The sequence below is a fragment of the Neophocaena asiaeorientalis genome, unplaced genomic scaffold, assembly GCF_003031525.2.
Source record: "Neophocaena asiaeorientalis asiaeorientalis breed wild unplaced genomic scaffold, Neophocaena_asiaeorientalis_V1.1 scaffold92, whole genome shotgun sequence".
Classification (NCBI taxonomy): Eukaryota; Metazoa; Chordata; class Mammalia; order Artiodactyla; family Phocoenidae; genus Neophocaena; species Neophocaena asiaeorientalis.
The window spans coordinates 2233891-2249238 of record NW_020174057.1 but is presented as its reverse complement, the minus strand read 5'-3'; the positions used below and the strand labels follow the sequence as shown (position 1 = coordinate 2249238).

The 15348-nt window shown below is 35.7% G+C and overlaps 1 protein-coding gene across 4 annotated transcripts in view; it reads right to left on the bottom strand.

Moving 5' to 3' along the window:
- Positions 1 to 7176: 7176 nt before the first annotated feature.
- The window catches only part of NR2C1 (nuclear receptor subfamily 2 group C member 1), a 42458-nt gene continuing 34286 nt past the window's right edge, over positions 7177 to 15348 (bottom strand). For 2 of the 4 annotated variants that reach the window (XM_024754387.1, XM_024754389.1), the window contains 3 exons: positions 13744 to 13881; positions 11196 to 11301; positions 7177 to 9029 (listed from right to left, as the gene is read on the bottom strand). In XM_024754387.1, coding sequence (XP_024610155.1) covers positions 8855 to 9029; positions 11196 to 11301; positions 13744 to 13881 — 419 coding nt within the window. In that variant the 3' untranslated portion in view covers positions 7177 to 8854. The remainder of the gene's footprint in view (positions 9030 to 11195; positions 11302 to 13743; positions 13882 to 15348) is intronic. The other 2 variants (XM_024754388.1, XM_024754386.1) reach the window with 2 other exon arrangements.

Below are 15348 nucleotides of genomic sequence, written 5' to 3'. Positions count from 1 at the left end.
AGATCCTATGTGCATGCTGCAATTAAGAAGTCCACATGCCACAACTAAGAGTCCACATGCCACAACTAAGAAGACCGCATACCACAACAAAGATCCCATGTGCTGCAACTAAGATCCAGTACAGCCAAAATGAATAAATATTTTAAAAATGTTTAAAAAAACCCTCTTAGTTTCACTGACTTTTTTCCTATTCTTTATTTCATTTATTTCTGCTCTCATCTACTACTTCCTTCCCTCTGCTAACTTTGGGTTTGGTTTGTTCTTCTTTTTCTATTTTCTTGAGGTGTAAATACTGATAGGGAAGGACTTACTATTGCCATTTTGTTAATTGTTTTCTGCGTGTCTTGTTATTTTGTTCCTTTTTTCCTCTCTTGCTGCCTTACTTTGTGTTTTATTTTTTGTAGTGACTTAGATTACTTTCTCATTTTTTTGTGTGTATCTTCTATAGGTATTTTCTTTGTGTTTACCATGTCCTTAGCACTTTCAAAGTATCATTATGAACTCATGGATTTTAAATATGTTATGTTGCAATCTATTACAGCTACTATTCTAATTAATTACCAAGTTATCTTATCTCTGGCAATTAGAAAGCTCTTCAGATTGATGCTTGAGTCCTTGAGACACAACCCAGTGATTTTTGTTAGCTTTCTTCCTTCTGGTGTGAGATGTCTCTATACTTACCTTGAAAGTATGTCTCCTGCCCTAGATCTACAATCAGCCATTTCTCTAGGGAGACCTTCCCTAGGGTTTTTAACTTGTTCAAACCTTAGCTCTATCACTTCCTAGCTAGCTATATTGGGTACGTTGCTTAGCATCTATAAACCTCAGTTTACTCATTTGTAACACAGGGCTAATAATACTACCTACCTCAAGGAACTTTGTGAGGATTAAAAAGGAGAAGGCGCAAAAAATACTTAACCCAGTTCTAGTTCTCAATAAATGTTAGTTTGATAAATTACTTCTTAATAACAGAAGAGGCATATGCCTTCTTGAATAAAGTTTTCACAGATTATTTTGATTTCCTATCCTGTGCTTCTAGGTGAATGAATCTTACTACATCTTTGATCCTACATACTTTTCTTTCTTAGAATGCCATCATTTGTTTGCTTGTTTTTGTTTTGTATTTGTTTTGGTGGAGTACATTATTGAGGCATTCTTTTTCCCAAAAATGCATTTTGGAAATAAAATTTACCTCTTTATTACCCAGACATAGAGTTCTAAGTTCAAAATGATTTTTCCATATAACTTAGGAAGCATTGGTACATTGAACTCTAATATCTAATATAGTTGATAAGAATCTTGCTGCCAATCTGATACTTATTCCATTTCAAGAAATGTGTTTTTCAGATATTTCTCTCTCTTTAAAGTTCTGAAATTTCATGAGGATTTATCTTGGGCTTTTTTTGGTTGATCCTTGTTGGAATTCAACACTGTCTTTATGGAGATGGGTCATTCTTAGTTATAGAAATTGTTCTTTCAATAATTTTCCCACTCCATCTTCTGTTTCTTCTTTTCAGAATCTGGATATAAGGTAAACACTGGCCCTTCTGGATTGATCTGTCATATCTCTTAACTTTACTTGCATATTTTCCATTTCCGCCTTTGTGGTTTACATTCTGAGCCACTTTTTCACCTTTATGTACCAGTTCACTAATTTGTTTCTTATTTAGGTACAGTATATTCAGTCTTGATACAGAATTTTTTCCCCAGTTCAATGCTGATAGTTTTGATTTCAAGGACTCTTTCTTGATGTCTGATTGCTCCTTTTTCATAACATCCTGTTCTGACTTTTGTCATTGACTTAATATTATTACAAAGCCAAAAAAAAAAAAAAGCCAAAGAGATATGCAGAATCCATTCAGATAATATTGCCTTGCTCATGTGAACAAAAATAATGCCAGAAATCTTTATTCTATCTTCCGCAATCTAATCTGCTGTTTAGCTTATCCATTTATTTTTCTTCTTTTAAATTCAGTCCATTGAACATATGTACTTGGTTGAAAGAATCATAAAGGTCTGCCTCTGGACCCAATTTCCAACTCCCTAAAACAGTTGGGAATTGTTTCAACTCTTTAGTTGCTTATCTTTTTTTGTTTTGTTTTGTTTATCTTATATTCACTACCATATCTAAAAATTACATGCTTATATTATTTCTAGATTTTTCTGATTTTAGGCATTATCTGACTTCCCAACATAGAAGACAAGGATTTAGCTGTTTTGCAACACACACACACACACACACACACACACACACACACACACACACACACACACACACACTCTGTCCCATTCTCCAATATAGTTCACTGAATTTTTTGGTACGTATCCATGTAAGGGCCAGTTTGTGCTTACAACGTCTCAAGAACTTACTTCTCTCCCCTGGATACAGGGAACTTTGGAGATGTGAAGGTCTAAAATTACCTAATTTTTTTAAACAAGGCTTATTTATTTTTTATCAAATATTGTGAATAATACATACTAAAGTCTAAGTCTAGGGCTTCCCTGGTGGCTCAGTGGTTAAGAATCCGCCAGCCAATGCAGTGGACACAGGGTCGAGCCCTGGTCCACGAAAATCCCACATGCCATGGAGCAACCAAGCCCGTGCACCACAACTACTGGGCCTGCACTCTAGATCCCGCAAACCATAACTAAGGAGCCTGCAAGCCACAACTACTGAACCCACGTGCCTAGAGCCCGTGCTCCACAACAAGAGAAGCCACCACAATGAGAAGCCCGCATACCGCAATGAGGAGTAACCCCTGCTCACTGCAACCAGAGAAAGCCCGTGCACAGCAATGAAGACCCATCGCAGCCAAAAATAAATAAAATACATTTATTTAAAAAAAGTAATAAATAAAGTCTAAGTCTATTTAATCTTAAGAATGTACACCAAGCTTAAGAAATATAATACTATCTGTAACAGATTTTCTTAAAAAATGGCTGCAAAAAAGTTCTGGTTCCCTATACTCTTCCAGAATTTTGCCATTCCCCATCAAGAGGAACAGTTTATTTCCCCCTGAATTTGGGAGGCCTTTGTGTCTGCCTCAATGAATAAAATTATATGGAAGCAATGCTGCTTGGTTTCTGAGTGCTGTGGTCTGGATGTGTCTCCCCAAAGTTCATGCTGAAATTCTAACCCCCAAAGGTGATGGTATTAGTAGGTGGGGCCTTTGAGAGATACTTAAGTCATAAGGGCGGACCCTCATGAATGGTAGTAGTGCCTTTTAAAAGAGGCTCCTTAGCCCTTTCCACCACGGGAGGACACTGCAGGAAGTCAGCATTCTGCAACATGCAAGCTGGCCTTTACAAGAACCTCACTGACCATGTTGGCTCTCTGATCTTGAACTTCCAGCCTCCAGAACTGTGAGGAAACAAATGTCTGTTGTTTATGAGCCACCCAGTTTATGGTATTTTATTATGAATATGATGAAATCATATGGCTACAAAATGACACAGCTAGAATTTAAACTCAGCTCTACCTCTCTGGTTTCCACTGGCTCTCTATATCAACACTTGCCCCAAAAGCCACATGGAAATTACCCTTCATTTCTCACAAAATGGAGCCCATGTCTGTAGCTGAGTAGTTTTTTCAGCTTTCTTCCTGCCCACAGAAGTTTGAAGGTCCAAAAGCCTTTTATACTTTGCACTGTTCTGTATCTTTTAGCCCAAGATGACACAATTAACTTCTTGCAGTTTCTTATGTATCCATTTATAAAGCAACCCCATTAGACAAAAGGCATACAAACCAGCAAATCTTGTCAAGATAAGCCTTTGTCTATACGGGGCTTCTAGTGAGGCTGCCAAGATACATCCTTTTCTAAAAATGGCTACAACACTTCTGGTTCCACATACTCTTCTAGGAGTTTGCCACTTCTGCACAGAGCTTTGTGACATCTTTGATGCAGAAATCAGAGCCAATATGAAAGCCTTCTGGTTTTAGCCTCACCTGAAGTCCCAGCAGATAGCCACTACGTGTCTTCCAGACACATGTGTGAGTGATTCCAAAGATTCCAACCCCTGCCCACTGAGCTGACGCAGCTGTGGCTGCATGGATCAGATAAGCTGTCCCTGCCAAGCTCTGACCTCGCAGATTAGAGCACAATACATTTTGTTGTTTTAAACCACCACTTTTTGGGGTGGTTTGTTACAAAGCAATAGAGAACTGGAGCACCACGTACACTCTGGTAGCCCCTTGTATGTCCTACCCTGTTTGCATCCTGCTCCTACTCCTCCAGAAGTAGTACAGACTGTTTTCTTGCTCTTACAACGCGAACATGAACATTTTTGTATGCCTCATGATACACACATAAGAGTTTCTCTAGGGCAAATAACAGATACATGCATGTTAAACTTTACTATATAATGTAAAATGACTGCAGATGATTGTTACCAACCGACACTGCCACCATCAATGTACAAGGGTTGCTCCATACACTCTACACTTGGTATTGCCAAACTGGGTGCAAATCAGGTTGCTTCTCAGATTTACCCACTGAAGCTAAGTCTGCTGAGTTGATCACAACTAATATTTTTTCCAGCTTTCAAAATTTTGTGGCTCTCATTTCTCTAACAGTATTTTTGTGTATATGAGATAATGCCTTAAAAGAATCCTTGGCTGTGCTTCAATGTAGTTTTAGGAAGGGGTCTGAATCATGTATGTGTCGAAGGCATAGTCTTTCACCATGGATTGCTTTTTAAGATTTCACCAAGTTTTTTTAAATTTCTAAATGTTGCTTCTGCTTGCTTTAACGTCTGTTTGGTCATCCTTGTTGTTCCTGTTTCTTGCTTACTTTTTGATTCCATTTTTTTCTTCTTAAGACGTATCATGTACAGTTATAATCATGTACAATTTCAATATCTAACATTATCATTCAGGGTCCATATATATTGCTTATTGCTGGCTCACTCAGTGGCTTGTTTCCTTGTGAGTTTGATAATTTTGTGAGCTCATATTTGGTTGAGCTTAATCTGTGACAGTTGGGATTCTAAATTAGAGTTCAGCAAACTACACCCCAAGGGCTAGGTCCAGTTCACTACCTGATTTTGTCAATGTTTTATTGGACCACTGCCATGCTCACTCATTTACGTATAGTCTATATAGCTGCTTTTGCACAACACCAGGGTAGTTGCTTCAGACATGGTAAGGTCCTCAAAGTCAAAATAATGACATTCTGGCCCTTTACAGAAAAGTGTGCAAAACTCTGATCTAAATTATGAATGTTTTCTCCTGAGATTTTTATTTGCTTCTGCCAGGACCAGGGAGGGTTCGTGACCTGCAACAACCTTAGCTTCTTTGAGAACTCATGCCACTTCTTGTGAGCCCAGCAATAGATCAGAGGCCTTCAGGGTATCTATTCCACAATACTGCTAGAAGCAGCAATACATTATCTTCTTTGATTATACTGTTCTGATTTCAAGAATGGTATGGATCTTCTTTCATTTAACGGGTCAATCTTTCAACCTAAGAGGCACAAGTCCTGTGGAACTTTTCTTGTATTATTTAGTAATTTCCTTACTTCAAGTCTTTTCTCTTAGATTCTTACTATTAAAATGTTAGCCATCCTGCTCTGATTCTCTAATTTTGTCTTTTCTCATTTTCTATTTCTTTGTCTTTTGGTTATACAGTCGACCCTTGAACAACACAGGTTTCAACTGTGTGGGTCCACTTACACGCACATTTTTTTCAATAAATACATACTATAGTACTATAGGATTTGCAGTTGGTTGTATGCCTAACACCTGTGTTGTTCAAAGGTCAACTGTACTTTCAGGGTGCGTTCCTCAACAATTTTATCTTCCAACCCTTCTAATGAACTGCTTTGGCTATCATTTTAAATTTCCAGAAAATTTGCTCCACATTTTCCTTTTCCTTTTCAAAGCATACTGTTTTCATTTAATGAATACATCTACTTTCTTTCAAAATATTAATTATATTTGGGGGTACTTTACTGATCACTGCATTGTATCTGCCCCCACCCATCAGATTATATCTGATCTCTTATGTATTAGAAATTTTCCTCAAATATCTGATGATCCTGGTTCTATGTTCATATTTAATAGTAGGCACTAGAAAGCTGAATGGAAACCTCATGACATATATGACTTGGAAATACTGGGATTCACTGAAGAGTGATAAAATGGCAAGTAGTCTTCTTATCAAGGCACAACCAAAAGCGAGTGTCTGGAGATCTTTTCTCTGGGGTCGATTAGTTTCTCCAAAGAGAAGAATCCTGGCAGAGAAGCCTATATCCAGTAGGCAGCATTCTGGGAACACGCTTAGGGCACCCATATTCAATGCAGACTTTCACTTAATCCGTATTTTCAACACTATCTAATCCAAGCCTTCTCTTATCCCTGGTATCCTATAAATCCTATGATCTTCTGGTTTAGTTACTCAAGGTTATTAACCTCTGGCCTCCTGCTTGAAAAGGTTGAAGGATTAAAAGTGGTCACCTGGGGACTTCTCTGGCGGTCCAGTGGTTAAGATTCCGCATTTCCACTGTAGGGGACATGGATGTGATCCCTGGTAGGGAGAACTAAGACCCCGCATGCCGTGGCCAAAAAAAGAAGAAAAAAAAAAAGAAAGAAAGAAACTGGTCACCTGACTTAAGTAAGCATAGAGAAAGATAGTTCAATGATTCTGTCAACAGATTTGCAACCAATCCTTTTTTTATGCCCCAAGTACCATCTCTGAAAATGAGCACTTGGATCCTCCGGGTACTGAACGTTGTTTCTGGACATTGGTATACTGGCTTCTTCTCAATGTACCACCTTTTGCAGGCATTCAGTTTCCTTGGTTCTGGCTCTGTTAAGTCAGTCTTTCTTTACCTGCATTTTGTTTTCCAAAAATTTATTCAACTCTCTTATCCTTTGATTTCTTCTCTCCTGTTTCATTTGTCATTGTGTGGTTACACTTTACTGAGATTTCAGGAGAGAAAGATTTTTAAGGAATAGTCAAACTGCAATATTTGCAAGTCTTCAAACTGAATTGTAAATCATCCTAAAATACTGGGATATGAAAAATGTTCTCCATACTCCTCCCTTCCTGAAAGTACTGTAATAAATCTTACCAGAGATTTCTTAACAATGGAACAAACAAAAGGATGACCAAACACTGAAGAAACAGGACTCTGAAATCAAATATATTGGCAGAAAACAGAAATTTGTAATGCAGATCACATTTTAATATAGTTTTAAAAAACACTTCCAAATATAACTATAATCAGGAAAAATACCTGAAACATGTATCTTAATTAACCATTAGTACATTATTTAAAAGAATTTTTTCTTGAATCCCTGGCTTACTTCACTGGGTTTATAAAGATATAAACCTACTGATTTTTCCATCTAAGTATTTTGTACTAAATGTAGTTTTCCCAGCTGATAATTATAAATAAACCTGTTGACAAAATTCATGTTTTAAATAGGGAAAAATGTTTCCCTTAATAAGTTGATAAAGACTGTAAATTGATACTTTAAAACTTCTTATTTACTATAAAGTAACTATTAGTAAAATCCATACCCTTCCCCCAAATTCTGCTTCTCTTCTATTGCAAAAATCTTTATAAAAAATGTACTCTGAGTGCAATAAAATCTCCATATTTAAAAAAAAGCCAACAAATAGACATACCAAAATAATTAATTATGAAATTACAGCAAAGAAATATTTAACAGTATTAGGTTTTGCTAAGGAAAACATTACTGTGGAAGACATCCAAGGAGCCTAAAATGCTTCTGCTGTGGTAGTAACAAGGCAGCACTTCAGGCTGATGCTCATACTATTGTTAAAACAGCCCTTCCCCACTTTACAGTGAAAAATCAGTGCATATTCCTTTATATGCTAAAAACCTGAAGTCTTAAAAAATTATCAATTGCTTTAAAATAATTGTCTAACTCATCTTGAAAACATAGATTGGCTACAATAAATCCATTATTTCACAAAGTAGGTATTTCTAATGACCTAAAAGAAATTGTTTAAAACCCATAGAAGGGTCAGGAAACTACAAATGCAGGTCAGAAAAGAGGGAGAGATGATAGATGCTTTCTGTGGAATGGAAGAGCAACAATTTTAATATCTATTTTGAAATATTGAAACATTTGGGGCTCAATCAGTCTCTGCTACTTTTGTAACACAGTAAACCAAAAATATTAAAACATGAACCCTCTTATTCTCAAAAACAATTTTCTGCTACATACATAAATAAAAAGTGCTTATAACTAATAATATACAACACTAAAAGGATCACAAATGGCCTATGTCTCATTGCCAGCAATGAGAATGATATATGCTAATGGTGCCATGATATTTACAAAAGACAAAAAAATACCTATATTCACTTATTATTTCCTATAGTTCTAATGTTATCATTATACCACTGAGCATAAAATAATCTTCTTTTGACAGGTAATTAAAACAAACAGATTATAATATAGAAGAGTAAAATGCAAGAAAATCCTCTTTAGGGGTTTCTGACCATTAAGTGTTTGTAGTAGTTCATAATGAAGTTAAACATGAATAGAACACAATTCTGGGAAAAAAAGAGAGACTTATTTATTTGTTTTATAAGATAAAAGGAGATATTAGTCAAGAGGTGACGGCTCTAGGTGTCATCTCAGCCAAGAATAAATTCATAGTATTTTTTACTCACTCAAATAAGACAGGAAGGGAAATTCTAATTCCTGCTACCTGCCTAGTCACTTCAAAAATTCTTCTTAAGGAAGATAAAAATATCTTGGTTTTTGGTTACTCTTTAAAGTGAAAACTTCCAGATGCCCTGGAAGCAATGAGTTCAATTTGGTGTCTTCTTGTGTTCCAGTTAGAAAGAACAATCAGTTTAAACTGAGATCTCAGCTTTCAAATGCTGTGACCAATTATTTGTGAGTTATAATCTGCAGGTTCCATTTTTAAAATATGTGGGATGACACTGTCAATTCGTACGTTGCCAATGAGACCTTTGAAAAACAATTCTTCGGTGATAGTAGCGTTCATCAACCTCAAAGCTGGCAATCTGAGTAGTAGTCTGGACAACCTCAAAAGACAAAAGGAAGGGGGAACAAGGCTGTAAATCAAAGAGTGATTTAGTAGAAAGATATAAGTAATTTCTGCATGAATACTGTCTGTGGCCTAATTTAATAAAGATCTAGTTTTCAGAACTTAAAATAAAACCTTTAGGGCTTCCCTGGTGGCACAGTGGTTGAGAGTCCGCCTGCCGATGCAGGGGACACGGGTTCGTGCCCTGGTCCGGGAAGATCCCACATGCCATGGAGTGGCTAGGCCCATGAGCCATGGCCGCTGAGCCTGTGCGTCTGGAGCCTGTGCTCCTCAGCGGAGAGGCCACAACAGTGAGAGGCCCGCGTATGGCAAAAAAATAAAAAAAATTAAAAAAAAAAATAAAACCTTTAGTATTCTCAAGCCTTAGAGTGTATGACAATCACCTGGATATATATTCAGTCTGTCAGACTTCATTGGAAAGCCTTGCTCTTAACTGCTATGCTGTGCTACCTCCAGTTGGTTTTACGGACCATGGAACTAAGTTATTAAACTGTGGATCAAGTTATAAATTTAACAGCTTAGGAGCTCATTCGAGGTTTTAAGAACAGCAATGTTTTATGTTATCAGGATACATGAGGCTCAATGATTACAGTTTTCTTGGTTTTGCTTTTCAAAAAAGTACTGGGAATAGTAAAATAGGCAATAGTTGTTATTACTGGGAAGAGCATAAATTATGGAATCAAAACCATTAGATCCAAATCCTGATTCAATTACCCCTTAGCTATGTGAATGCATGTAAGCCATCACTCCCTGTCTCTTTCACAGTGTTGTGACAATCAACAAAATGATCCTTGCCAGTTTCTGTGCTAGTGAGGTTCTTAAAGGCAGGACAATGTCTTGTGCAAAAGTATATATAAAGCTTTAGATAGCATTATAAACTGCTATCTAAAGATAATGTATTATTTTAAAATAATTAGGAATGTAAGAAACTAAGAAAGAGTTCCAGAGGTCCAAGAACCTGGAACCTAATCAAACAGAGATCAGCAAGCAGCTGTTATGTCAAAAAGGAGGAACATTTTAAATACTGTATTTATTTGTATAATGAGGTATAAGACAACTTTTGAAACTTTAAAAAATTGAAAAAAAAAATCATAACAAAACCAACACCAAAAGAACCACCTTTCTGAAAAGTTGGTGGCACATTTATCCTTCCTCTTTTCTAAGGCCTTCGACTCTAACACTTGAGAACAAGTGAAACCAGCAGCCCCAGAATTAAGTAACCTTTCTGTAGCCATGCACTCCACTGCTCAAACTACTCATTTCCTGTCTGTTCCCACCAGCTGAGCTATATACACAGAATTGGTAGGAGGAGGCATAGGAAAACTGGTTAGATAAACTACAGCTGATTTTCATGATGGACCTGACTAATAAACATGTTATTTAACATATGTAAAAAATTATATGTAAAATATAATAAGTTATGAAGTTTGAAGTATGTTAAATTAATAATACTAGTAAACACATTTATATAGCCCTCTTTGTAAAAGGCACTACTCTAAGCTCTTTGACTATATATTAACTGATTTAATCCTTATACTAATTATAAAAGGTGGGTACCATTATCTGCATTTTACAGGTAAAGAAACTGAAACAGAAGTTAAATAACTTGCCCAAAGCCATACTGCTAGTAAGTGACAGGGTCGGGCGTCAAACCCACGTACTCTGGCTCTGATGCCAAATGCTTAGTTACTCAAAAATTGAGTTTATTTTATTTAAAAAGTGATTTTTTTCTGAAAGGACAATGGTAAATACCTTGTTAGAAATATCATAAGCCAAATTTCAAAATTAATTATCTAATAGTCTAATGGTGTTTTATTATTCATCCATTTTTCGTCCCTTTTACTAATAAAATCCATTATTTCAACTGAAGAAAGAGTTTGGGTGTGAGAGTCAGACTACCTGGCTCTGCTGTTTATTGTGTGACTCTGAGCAAGTTACTTAACCTCTCTGTGCTAAAGTCTCCTTACATAAAATATTACATGTAAAGTACTTGCAACAATACACTACCACTTTTAATAGCATTAACTATTTCAAAGGTCAAAGTTGACTAAATTTAATTACACTTGGAATGGAAAATAATGAAATAAGATTCACAAAAAATTTTAAGATGAATTTAATTAAACAGTATTTAACTTCTAGATACCTGTAGGTGTCATCTGGATATGTTTTGGTTATATAATCTTGGAATTCCACATAAGCCTTTTCCTGAAATTTCTCAATCTGTTGCATGTTTTCTAGGCCTGGATGATCTGAAACATTAAGGAATATATTGTTACTTTAGTTCTGAATACTCATTTAATAAGGCACCAAGTGGAGATGGAAGGGGGTGGGAAAAATAATTCAGTCAAAAAAAAAGCCCCATCATATGTGTGGCTCTTTCATTCCACAAATAATATATTTAATAACCCAACCACTAAACGCCAGGCATTGTACTTTAAACCCTTAAAACTATTTTATCTCATACATGTATTCTAACATCTAATAAAAACTGAAACCACTGGGTTCAAATAAAATAAACAGGTTTTTCTATTCCAAAAGTGGTGGAAGGGATTTTGATCGGTTTGCTTTCAACAGAAACAAAAAAATGACTTAGCTTAGTTAAAAGTATTTTTTTTTAACATCTTTACTGGAGTATAATTGCTTTACAATGGTGTGTCAGTTTCTGCTTTATATAACAAAGTAAATCAGCTATACATATACATATATCCCCATATCCCCTCCCTCCTGCGTCTCCCTCTCACCCTCCCTATCCCACCCCTCTAGGTGGTCACAAAGCACCGAGCTGATCTCCCTGTGCTACGCGGCTGCTTCCCACTAGCCATCTATTTTACATTTGGTAGTGTATATAAGTCCATGCCACTCTCTCACTTCGTCCCAGCTTACCCTTTGCCCTCCCCATGTCCTCAAGACCATTCTCTATGTCTGTGTCTTTATTCCTGTCCTGCCCGTAGGTTCTTCAGAACCATTTTTTTTTTTTAGATTCCATATATATGTGTTAGCATACAGTATTGAAAGTATTTTTAACCAATGAAATATCTGCAGATTACATTCTTTAAAATTCTTTAAATTAAAATAATATATATTTTAACAAGTATAATTGACATACATTATATCTGTTTAAGGTATACAAGATAATGATTTGACATTTGTATACACTGCAAAATGATCACCACAATAAGTCTAGTTACCACCTGTTACATTCAAAGTTGCAAAACATTTTTTTCTTATGACGAGAACTTTTAAGATTTACTTTCTAGCAACTTTCAAGTTTATAATATAGTGACTATTGTCACCAAGCTGTAAATTACATCACTGTGACTTATTTATTTTATAAACTGGAAGTTTGTACCTCCTGATCCTCCTTCACCCATTTCACCCACCCCTCATGAAGATTATATTCTATATTTTTTTAGTAAGAAAACCTTCTTTTCACCATGGTTAAGTTAAAAAATTACTTATAAAATTATGAAACTCTGAACATCATCTCTATCAAAAGAATATACCAACATGAAATAACCTATATAAATATTTTACTAAAATGTAAATGTTAAAAGAATTTCATGAAACTTATGCCTAAAATATGGAAAGTGCTGCCCTGACTGAAGAGAATAAAAAAAGTAGCAAATAGAAATAGAATACTTAGTAAAACAAAATTACATTATAATTCTATTGTTGAATCTATGTTCTTTCAATTTTAAGGAAAATGAAGGTGGCAAATTGGTTGTGATAAAAATGGTGATACATGTTATTAACTTACCTGAACATTAGGAGAAATAGTACAAAAAAGCTTTAATTATCTTACTGATATCGTTGAAGGTAAGAAGCAGGTTTCCTCAGATAATTTTATCATACACAGTAACAGAAATACATACCAAAATGAAAAAATACAGAGCCTAAGAGAACAGTCAATTTTTCGTATTCTAAAATTGATTGTTAGCTTTACTGTCATTTTACTATACATGGAAACTAGAAACTGGCAGAAAGATAAGAGATCCATTTTTCTATTTGCTGGAAACTCTAATAAGATGTTTGGAAATTTAACCCATTAACAAAGCAATCCTCACCTCTCTTTTTGCCTTTTAATGATGCCTAGCAAAATATATCTAAACATTCAAGTGTTGAACAGGACTGAAAGTCTATGATGTCATTTCACTGATTTCTTCAATTTTCCTTTTCATACGCAGATGTCTAACATCCATAAATTTCACCAATTTAAAGTATACAATTCAATAGTTCTTTTAGTATATTCAGAGCTGTGCAACCATCACCACAATCTAATTTTAGAACATTTCTGTTCACCCCAAAAGAAACTGTACCCATCAGCAGTCACTCTCCACTCTCCCCTCTCCTTAGTCCCTGGTAGCCACTAATCTCTCTACAGATTTGCCTATTCTAGACACTTCAGATAAACGGAATCATATAATATGTGGTCTTTTGTGACTGGTTTCTTTCACTTGCATACTGTTTTCAAGGTTCATCCATGGTGGCATGTATCAGAATTTCATTACTTTTTATGGCTGAATGATATTCCATTGTATCTATATACTATATTTTGTTTATTCATTCGTTTGATGGACACTTGGGTTGTTTCCACTTTGCATCAATGTACAGTCCCAAGCAATGCATGAGGGTTCTAATTTCTACACATCCTCAAACACTGTATTTTAAAGAAAAAGTAAATGTTTATATACCTGGACTGAAGAGTACTATTGCCTTCAGGTAGGCATATTCATATCCATCAATGCAGAGTTTTACCATGCTGTTACAAAACTCCTGTAGTTTGAAGATGTGTTCCATCAATAATTTTCTTCTTTCTGTTGACATTTTATCTTTAATTAAAAACAAGGAAACAAACAAAAGCTTCTAATTTTCAGCAAAAATGCATGACTATTTTTATCCAATATATTTCTTTCTAATTTCCAGCTCTGTATATAACCAATTTTTAAAATGTTTAAAATTCAGTATCTCTGCAAGTTTAAATGAAATAATTAATGATCTTCAGACGTTGTTCAAGAAAAAACAAAAGGCTGTTAATATAAAATACCCTAAATGTAATGTTTCCTTTCAAGACATACCTTTGAAAAGATAAGCTATAAAGACTAAAAAACTGGCCAACCAACCAAAGTACAAACGACTCAAATTTTGGTAACAGGGTTTTATTTAAGCTTATATTGGTTGAAAAAAATAAGCAAAACCATCTAGATTTTTAAGTTACCCATACTACTACAACAAAAACAAATAGCAAAAAATACTGCCAAGATCAAAGAAAATCTGAGTAAAATAAAATTTTATAACTTTTAAAATTTATTGTGTTTATATAGTACTGCCTTCTGGTAGATCTACTGTCGATGAGATTTTAAGGTTATTTCTCTGCCCTTAAATAAGAGGAGGAAGCAGATATTTTAAAAATAATGTAAAACAATGGGAAATGGAATATGCAAAGGAAGTAAATGTAATTCTCAACTTATAAATTATTCCTGAACTCAAAAAAGTAGTTCTTCCCACTTGAGGATGGGGTACCTTCTTGGTTAGTCACAAGCCATTCTGAAGCTAAACATTTATAAATCAGTGCCTGCCTGCCTGTCTCCTCAAATGAATGGGAGTTGTAATCACCTTGGCATCAAGAAAAGGAAAAAGACTTAGGATTATTCTGTGACTCTTTAGTACCGTTTAAGTGAGAGAATACATCCTGATGAATTGACTAAAAAAAAAAGTTTAGCCTATCTTGGGATTCAAAGGGCTACAATGAAGAAAGGCAGTTTAAAAACTGGTGGGGGGACTTCCCTGGTAGTGCAGTGGTTAAGAATCTGCCAGCCAATGCAGGGGACACCGGTTTGATCCCTGGTCCGGGAAGATCCCACATGCCGCGGAGCAACTAAGCCCGTGCACCACAACTACTGAGCCTGTGCTCTAGAGCCCACAAGCCACAACTACTGAGCCTGCCTGCCTAGAGCCCATGCTCCGCAACAAGAGAAGCCACCGCAATGAGAAGAGTGTGCACCCCAACAAAGAGTAGCCCCTGCTCGCCGCAACTAGAGAAAGCCCATGCACGGCAACGAAGACCCAACACAGCACCCCCACCAAAAAAAAAAACAACTGGTGGGAAGTATACATTTATAAATATTTGATCATCTCTATATAACTTACCCTGGATTCTTTGGAATGTATATCCAAGTACAAAAAATTCACAAGGCCTGATCAGAAATAGCACTTAAATACGCTTGTTTCAGTTTTGTTGTGCTCTCATTTAAAACTATTTTGGGGTGATTAATGAATGAATTTATCAAAATGTAAAA